Source organism: Alligator sinensis, unplaced genomic scaffold, assembly GCF_000455745.1.
Source record: "Alligator sinensis unplaced genomic scaffold, ASM45574v1 scaffold599_1, whole genome shotgun sequence".
NCBI lineage: Eukaryota > Metazoa > Chordata > Crocodylia > Alligatoridae > Alligator > Alligator sinensis.
Window position 1 is genome coordinate 1942853 of NW_005841968.1, and position 9507 is coordinate 1952359.

The window sequence follows — 9507 nt, forward strand, 5'->3', positions numbered from 1 at the left end:
TCTTTCATATGGTCACTAGGGCTGTCAAATTATGAAATTAAACTGATTGCAATTAGTTGTGCGATAAAAAAAATAGTCACCATTAATTGAAATTGTAATCACACAGTTAAAACTCAAAATGATGTGCAGAAAACTCAAAATATACAAAATTATGCAGGTACGTTGTACAGTTGGACGGTGGGTGTGGAGTATATGTGGGAATTTGTGAAGGTGTGGGGGGCTGTGAGTGTGTGTGGGGTTTGGAGCTCGGGGAAGGGGGTTCCCGCACGCCCTGGCAGGATGCGGGGTACTGTGGGTAAGGAGTGAGGGGCAGTGGCAGAGCTGGGGGGGCTGTGATTTTGGAGTGAGGGGCAGAAAGACACAGACACCCTCCCCAGCAGGTAAGACTGTGGAGAGGAAGGGGCGTGTGAAGTGGTAGGGGGCAGATAGAAGCCCCCATGGTGAGGGACTGGGGCAGGAGTGAATGGGGCCCCAGAGTTGGGGCAGGTTGTGGGGCAGCCACGGGACGCTTGTCTAGGCATGGTGGGGAAGGAGGGGTGTGGCTCCTGCCACTGCGCACCCCTGAGGGAGTCATAGGGGGCATGTGCTCACTGGATTTTTGCGCAGGGCGGAGGTAGGCTGCCCCTGTGGGCTGGGGCTCTGCACTTTGCTGCCGTTGCCCTGGGAGCCACGTGACACTGTGCTGTGCCTCCTGCCACTGGGCAGGCAGGGGGCATGGTGTGGCCAGTATGCAGCTCCGGGGGAAAAGGCAACAGGGTGCATAGAGCCCCAGCTTGCAACCCGCAGCCCACTTCTGCCCCGTGCACAGATCCAGGGGGCACATGTCCCCTGCGCCTCCCCTGGGGGTGCATGCAGCAGCAGGAGCCACCCCCGCCCCACGCCCCTGGATGAGCCGCCCATGGCTCCATCCCATGACCCGCCCCAGCACCAGGATCCCATTCACTCCAGCCCTTGCCTCTGCCCCACTCCATCCCTCACCATGGGGCTCGATCTGCCCCCCCTTGCTCCTTTCCTCCCCCAGACTTAGTTGCTGGGTGGTGCTCTACATGCCACTGGGCTGTGTTCCTGGCCGTGGGCATGCTGTGGCTGCTCAACTGTGTCTGTGTGTGCCACCTCCCTCTCTGCTGCAGCAGCTCAGAGCCTATACCTGGGCTGCCCTGTGGCTCTTGTGCGCTGCCACTGCTGCCCTGCTGGACAGCCCAAAGGCAGCGGTGACAGCAGTGGAGTGGAGCCGAGGCGCATGCTCCAAAACCACATGCGCGATTAACTCATTAAAAAAATTAACGTGAACACTGATTAACGCATTAATCGCACACGTTAACCGTGACTAACAGCCCTAATTGTCACTTATGCTAATCCATTAGTATTTCAAACCAATAAAGCTGCACTACTGTATTATAATAATTTAGTCATGTCTTTCTTCTTTTCATTTTGTAATTAGTGTTAAATTGCAGGTACCTATATTCTTTAAGAAACTCCTACTGCTGGAAGCATCTGAGGCCCTGACATTCTTTCCATTTATTGTGCAATGTACTGGTTAATTGCACTATCAAATTAGACATGCTACACATGCAAAAAAAATTATGTTGCACAATAAAAATGGCCAACCAGCAATAACACTGGCTAACCAGCCACAAATATGATGCTTGAAAAATGTAGAACATTTTGTAGCTGGCTTCTATCAAGCTTTAATTTGAACATGTGGCATGTCACACACACAGAGTGATAGTGTTTGGCCAGGTCCTCCAGCATCCCAGGGTAGCTTGCTTTCTCTCCTCCACTAACCTGCAAGCTGACTCTAACTCACAGGGTGGAAACAAACACTGCCTCTGGGTCACCGTAAAGATGTTTATGGTGGCACCAAGGCCAAGAATGATTGTTTTCATCCAGCAACGTTACCTAAAATAACATATGCCTGGGACCCTAGATAGTGCTACAATTGGCTAAGAAAAGCAAAACAAGGACATCCATTTGAAAGAGGCTCCAATGAGAGACTTAGGCTATCAGGAGTATTCACAAAACTAAGTATTACAAAATTAATGCAGATAATTAATTGGGCTTCCACAGTTGCCTGGAAGAGGCATTTAATGCTATTATGAAAAATAATGATATATTTCAAAAACGTGCTGGGCATATTTGAGCAGTATTGGTGCAACATCGCTGATAGCTACTCAGATAGCTTCAGTCACATCTAGGCTCCTGAAATAATTTTGTAATTATCAGTGCTGCATTTGACACAACACTTTCATATTACATTAATAATCTTTGGTTTAAAAGACCTGTATAATGCAACTGCTTTAAGTGCTACAAATTGACATACAGTTATTACACAAACCAGAACAGACTGTCAGCATTTATTTTGCACTTTTTTATTATGAGCAGAATATTTTTTCTAGGTCTAATATAGGCAACATAAAGAAAGATGAAAGGTCTATTATTTTCATATGAGGATCTCATGTCTTCTACAATAGCAGAATTATCCCCATTTTGCATATGGGAAACTGAAGAGCTTAAGGCCTAGATCCAAAATAGGCACTAAGATGCCTAAAGCAAATCTTAGGCAGTATTTAGGGTCCTAAGTCCAAGTTAGTGATCTACAAAAACTTGTCTAGCCACTTAGGCCATGTCCAGGCTAGGATTAGTGCTGACAAACAATCCCTGCCTAATTCACTCCTGCTCCATATGCACGCAAGACCAACAATTAGACAGCAAAAACAACCCAAAGGAGTCCCAAGTATGTGCCCCAGACAGAGAGCTTCATGGTGGGACTGTGGCATATGTTCAGGGCCCCTTTAAGAGGTCCAGGTAGACATGTGCAGAGGGGAAGTGAGCAGACAGTGATCCTGAGCTATCCTAAGCAGGCAGAGAGGCAGTACAGACTTGGCTCTAAGCACCTCAGAGTCTACGTGTTCTAGGTTTTCACCAATGCATTTTTACCGAGGCATCTAACATTCTGCTATAGTGTATGTCCAAGGCACAGCCATCTTGGGTTAACAGAGCACCCCAGCACCCATTGCACGCCAAAGCTTCACAAGTCAAGCTCTCTTCTCTTGAACCAGTCCCCAAAGGGACCCAATCTGGTGGGTGCGTTGAGAGCACACTTAACATGCACTGACAGCATGGAGTTGAGTGCAACACGCACTAGCTGCTTTCATCAAAAACAGGGCCCAAGGAAGAGGAGGAAGACATGCTGGTAGTGGCAACCATCTTTATATCATTTGCCAAAGAACTGTAAAGTCCAAGTTCCTTTTTGCTTGTCTCCTTTTTCTCCTTTGCTCTAGCACACAGCTGGAATTTCTTTCTATACAGGGCAGAGCTTCAACGGGAGGGGCAGAGAAGACCCTTAACCCAGACTAGCCTGCAGCCTGGTGATTAGGGCACTTTGTTACATGGTTCATGTGGATTTGAATCCCATGGTGTCAAGGGTCTAGAACCCAGACCTATTTTTCAGATGCATGCTCTCATTATCTAGCTATTAAAATGAAGGGTGGTCATCACCATTACAGGCTGTGCTCCGAACAAAAGAATGAGCCAATCACCTGTACTCAAAGAGGCAATGTTAGCATGAGAGAGCGAGAGATATTTTTCATATTTTCAAGTTTGAGTCTCCTGCTCTAGCTGATACTGAAGCTGCCCTCCACCATGCCAAGTACAAGCTCAGTTTCAAGAGATTTCATGCTTTTGTGCAGAGAATGTCAGATTTTTCAAAATGTTTAACATTTCTTTCTGTGTGCATGTGCGTATGTGGTTTTCTTTTCTTGGTGAAACAAAACAGCACCCAACCCTTCCACCCCCAACTTGTACGTACCAATATTGGGGAAAAATGGCTCTGAGCGTTGGCGAATCATGGCTTGCATCTGTCGCTGCTGCTGCTGCTCCTGCCTCTCTTGATCCAAAAGGTCCTGTAGAAGAAGTGGCTGCTCCTCCAACAGAAGAGGTCTCTCCCGATTTGGCTGCTGGCTTAAAGGTTGAGGGAGCATTATCTGCTGGGGACCAGGTAGGCTGCTGGGACCTGGGCGGTTTGTCACTGTCACAGCTTGATTAGTGGGCTGCCCTGTCCCAAAGTTGTGATTGGTTGACTGACCTTGGATAAATCCTGGATTTACTGCTGACCCTTGAGAGAAGCTATGGTTTATTCGAGGAACCACGGCCATATTAGAATTCAAAGTATTTTCCAAGACTTGTCCAGGAGGTGACATTAGTGTTTGTGGAATACCTGACACAGGATTCATTGGTGTTGCTGGCAAAGCCTGCGGTGGAGAGCTGATGGCCCTTATGTCAGCAGCGTTATCAGAACTCTCATTAGCCAGCAAACTAGACAGGACCGGGGTGGATCCAGAAATACTGCAAGAACTGATTACACTTTGAGCAGGCAGTTGTGCAGGTCCCTGAACAACGTCAGGGCTAGATACTGGTTTTTCTTGACTGGTGGCAGTAGTTTTCTCAGGCATTTCTGGTTTACAAGGCTGAGCAGGACCTTTTTCACCATCTTTTAACTCTGTTTCAGCAGCAGCCATCTGAGTGCCTGCAGATTCCGCATTTCCATCACTTTTTTCATTTTCATTTTTCTTTTCATCTAGTGAGTTTGGAGAAAGCACTTCTGTTTTGATCTCACCTTCCGTAGATTTCTTCTGTGGAGAATGTGCATCAGCAGGGACAGCAGGTCTGTCACCTTGCTCTTTCTGTTTTGGTTCTTCTGTCTTGCCTTGAATATCTAATTTATCATCTATGGGGACACTAAGATCCAGTTCTTCATTAAACATACTTTTCTTGTCTTCCAGGTCAAGTTCTGGGTCTGTGTAAGCAATTATATCAAACTCTCCTGATCTCAAGAGGTCATCAAGGTGAGGATCATTGGTTTCTAGATTATCTAAAGTATCCAGCTCATCTCCTTTCCCATCCTCTGTATCTAGATTTAGGTTTTCAAGATCCTCATCAACTAAATCCTTGACTTCAACCCCATCAAGATCTTTGACATCTAAATCTTTTACAGTGGGATCATCAGGATCAAGTTTCTCTTCTAATCCATCAGTCGGCTGGTTGGGAACCTGCAAGTTACTAGCTGCCTCTCTAGACGTCGATGAAGGCAAAGGAGTTCCTGAAAAGGCATTGCCAACGGGAGCATGACTTAAAGAACGCATTACAAGCGCAGAGGGGTGGTTGGAACTAATTTGGTCTTGATGAGGCTGTGGTAAATGCTCTATATTCGCAGGCATCTGCAGCTGGTTAGTTATGCCTTGGGGAGTCCGTCTCACCGGCTCATTGTGTCTTGGGACCTGAAAGTCCGGCCTAGGTATAAATCCAGTATGACGCTGATTTTGAGCTGCTGTCTCTATAACACCAGGAGCAGAAGGATTAAAGGGAAGTCTTGGCCTGCCATCAGGGGCTCTGTGACGTAACTCAATAAATGCCTGTCCCAGTATATTGTGTTGTTGAACCTGAATACCCTGTGGTGGAAAATGCTGAGACAGTCCAGCTGGATTATTCATCTGTGGGTTGTTCAGTGGCCTAGGCATATCTATGGACAAAGATCTCCTCAGCTGTGGGGGAACTCCAGGGCGCTGCATTTGCTGTTGAGAACCAAGAAAACGTTCTTGACCTGGTGGGGGGCCATGGCCGCCTCCTGGAAATCCAAATCTAAAATCAAAGATTTATTAAAGGCTAAATTAGCTCAGTTCTCTGGATTGCATACTCCAGCGTATTTTACTAATCGACTAATCACCTAAATGTCCATGCATTAGTACACTGAAATACATTTTTTATTTTGCCTAATTACTTTCATATTCCAATGAACTGTATAAATAACTATTAACTACAAGTGCATTAATGAGAAGCAAAATAACAAGCAACTTGTCCTCAAGCCAAGTAATAAAAATAACAATAAACCCAGTAATATAAATTCCTACTACAGCAAAAGCTCTCTTAGCACCATGTTTTAGTTTAATTTAGTAGGTTTAGAAAATTAAAACCGTGTCTATTAGTAATTTCTGAAATGCTGAAAATGTTAAAGGAAATATATATTTTTAAATACAGAATATTCCAGTACTGATATCTGCTTAAAAAATGATGCCATACAAATAATAGATTGACTCCTTTTGTTGAATGCTTAACATGTGAAAACTACACTATTTCACTTCCATATTGAAAAGTCAAACTTAAAGGCATGGGGTTTTCTGTTGTTTTTTTAATAAATATGTCCTAGAATTAGTTTTGGATACCTTATCTATACAGGCAGCATCATGGAATAAAAATAATAAAAAACCATCTTTCAATTGTCCAAAATTGCTACAAAAGTGAGATTTTATGTTTTAATTTTGGAACAATTTGTCATAAAAGATGCAGTAAACTTACTGTACCATCAGGTATCCAATACTGGAAACACACACATCTATACTTAATATTGTACACTGACTTTGGTGTGATTACACATGTGCTTAAAACTAAACATATATGCATAAATGTTTACAGGATTAGGATACAGAGAGCAAATTCCAAAGCTATGAGAGCAAATTAAAAGTGCCTGTGGCTGGTAATCCATGCAATAGTTAGAAACATCATTTAAGTATTACATTTTTAAGAAATCAAGAGATCTCACCTAAGACCATGAGGCCTCATCCCCATGACAGCCATATCTCCTGGAAACTGAGGTCTATTAAACTGCCCATCAGCAGGCAATGGCCCACGGTGATCTTTTGCGAATACAGTGAATCTTGGACCACCTGGAGGGGCAATGGATGCTCTAATATTCCCAGGGTAGGGAGGGGGAGGCCGATTAAAAATCTGATTGATATTTTCTTGCTGCCAGTGCTGAAGAGGAGCTGCATGGGGAGGTGCTGCTGGATCCTGTAATGCTTTTTCCTGCCGGACTGCATTCTTCTTCTGCTGCTGCTGCTGCAGAATGATTTCACGTAACTTCTGACGCTGGTTTAAAAGCAAGAACGTGGTTTGAAACTGACATTTTACCCAATGGATTAGAACATCTTTAAGTCCTCTCAGAGCCAGGCTGCATCTGCTCACTACAGAAAAAAGCCCAACTTCCCTGGCCAATTAAAAAAAAAAAAATGGGACCAGACAGCTCATGGAACTGGTGACAGGCTCGTGAACTTTACATCCAAGGCCACCTGCTCAAATCTGGCCAGAGGCCAGATTTATTAATGTAGGTGCAAAAAACTGCTTTTTACTCTTCTATATTCCTTTGTTTCCAAGGGAAGGTGCTGGGAGAACTGCTTTTGGTTTAACAGCAGTGAAGACACTATCTTTGCCATGTCCCTTTCTAGTCAGCACTGTCAATTTTAGAGCTGCCTTAGCTTCCCATGGCTCCTTCAAGAAAAGGAAATGATCCCCCAAACAAGTGACAAAGAAGCCTCACTATCCCTCCTAGGAGAAATTTTTTCATGTAAGGGTTAGGCATACAGGTGGAAGGGTGGAGCTGACAGTGCCTTGTTGTACCTGATGGCTACAAAACAGTATTTAGAGGCTTGCTTTTGGGAATTGGCTTATAGGTAAAGTAGATATGCATTAGAATAACAATCCAGAGCAATAGCAAGGGTTAATTGATTTCTAGAAGCACAGTTTCACAGCCTTCAAGGGAGCCAGGGATAGACACACAGGCTGGGAAAATGCAGGCATGTACCACACCGTTCTGTAACACGAGACAAGGTGGCATTAGGTCACAGTGCCCAACTGCAGAGCCCTGGTTCTGGGGAACAGACCAAATTAGAAGGAGAACTGGTAAAGCCCAAATTAGGATGTATGCATGTGATGGGTTTGTGAAACAAAGAGATATGCTGACAGGACAGAATGTGGACAGTATGATGACCACAGAAAGACCAGTCAACAATGCCCACAGATGAAGAGTCATCAGGAGGGGAAAAGAATACAAAAGAAGGGATTTCAGAGAAACAAAAGGTCCCTGAGAGGGGAATCTGATGCACCATGGACAGAGGGCACACCACCAGCCCATCTCATCAATCCCACTGGTGGGGAAGGGGGCAGGCGGGGCCCTCAAGCTCCAACCTCTAGGCTGCTGACATCTGACATTCAAGACAGAATCTCAGAGTGAAGCTTGCGTCCTGGCCAAACTTACCTGGACTCTGATGACAGCCCTAGGACTGGTAGATATAGAATTTCTTGTATTATTCTTACCTGCTATCACAATGTATCAATAAAATTTGTCTATTATTGAATGGAAAGGTCATGGTCAGTCTGAGGGTTTGGGTCTTCCCAGAACAAGGTATCTGGGTCATAAATCCAATGCCAACAGTACCTATCCTGCAGAACTATTATTTATGACTATAATTTTTGACGTCCTCCTTAAAGCTGAGCTACATTAATATTCCTGAAGGCTTCAGGGACCTACCCAGCTGTTTACTTTCTTGAAGAAGTAGAAAACTTAATGTCTGGCATTTAGAACCCTCTAAAAATGAGCTAAAATATACATATTCATGTAACAACTATACAGTACAACAACTTGTCAGGGCTGGAAACAACTGCCATATAGCAGAGATGGCAAATGAATTCTGTGAGGAGGGCTGAATTGCAATTCCCATTATGGAAAGGGTTGTAAACCTAGCCTCAATTTGTACTGTATGTAAGATGATGATGACGATGATGATGGGAGGCTTACAACTAGAACAGATGGCTGCAAGTTCAACTGTAATTCTAGTTTGCTAAAGTTACTGTTGTATTGAGCATCAAATCAGGGGAGGAGGGAGGAAGAGGATTAGGGTTATTCCATAAATCACCATTTCTGACTTGATTTAATTGGTTACATGCATGAATCATTGTCCAGTTTCAACTCCCTCAAATACTTGCAAACCTGGTCCTTGAGGTACTAGATTTAGGCTCTTGGCACGCATTCATTTCACGGTGCCACAGGATCTGACCCACAATTCCAAAAAGTCCAGGCATGATTTTGGGTTTAGAGATCAGATCCCAGGCATGCCCTTATTTGTCAGCGCAGGGGGAGCCTGGGGTCATGATTCTGGGCACTCCTGCCCTGCCGTGGCAGGTTGAAAGCCAGGTGACCACAGCTCAATGTGACATGGTACATACCCAGGGCTGAGACTGACAGTCAGCTGGTTGTCAGCACTGGCCCTGGAGCAGCCCCAGATATGCCCCATGTTCAATTTAAGGTGACACACAAACTAGCCATAAAAATGTTCTACATTATAATGTTCAACATTTTTATGTCTGGTAAGTAAGGGAGTAAAAGGAAGGCCCAGGGAGGAATAGGACCCCTGCTAAATGGGCAGAAACAATTGGTGACGGACAGGGGGAACAAGGCTGAACTCCTCAACGAGTTCTTTGCCTCAGTGTTCCTAAGCGAGGGGCAGGACAAGTCTCTCACTGGGGTTGTAGAGAGGCAGCAGCAAGGCGCCAGACTACCATGCGTAGACCCTGAGATGATGCGGAGTCATTTGGAAGAACTGGATGCGTTTAAGTCGGCAGGCCCGGATGAGCTCCATCCAAGGGTACTGAAGGCACTGGCTGACGGCATTTCCCCGA

General features: G+C 45.0%; 1 protein-coding gene across 1 annotated transcript in view; it reads right to left on the reverse strand.

Annotated features, from left to right (window-relative positions):
• KMT2C (lysine methyltransferase 2C) overlaps nucleotides 1-9507 on the reverse strand; it is a 282429-nt gene that overhangs the window by 37872 nt on the left and 235050 nt on the right. Inside the window, 2 exon segments of the mRNA XM_025200451.1 lie at nucleotides 3809-5637; nucleotides 6596-6921. Of these exon segments, the coding sequence (XP_025056236.1) occupies nucleotides 3809-5637; nucleotides 6596-6921 (2155 nt within the window).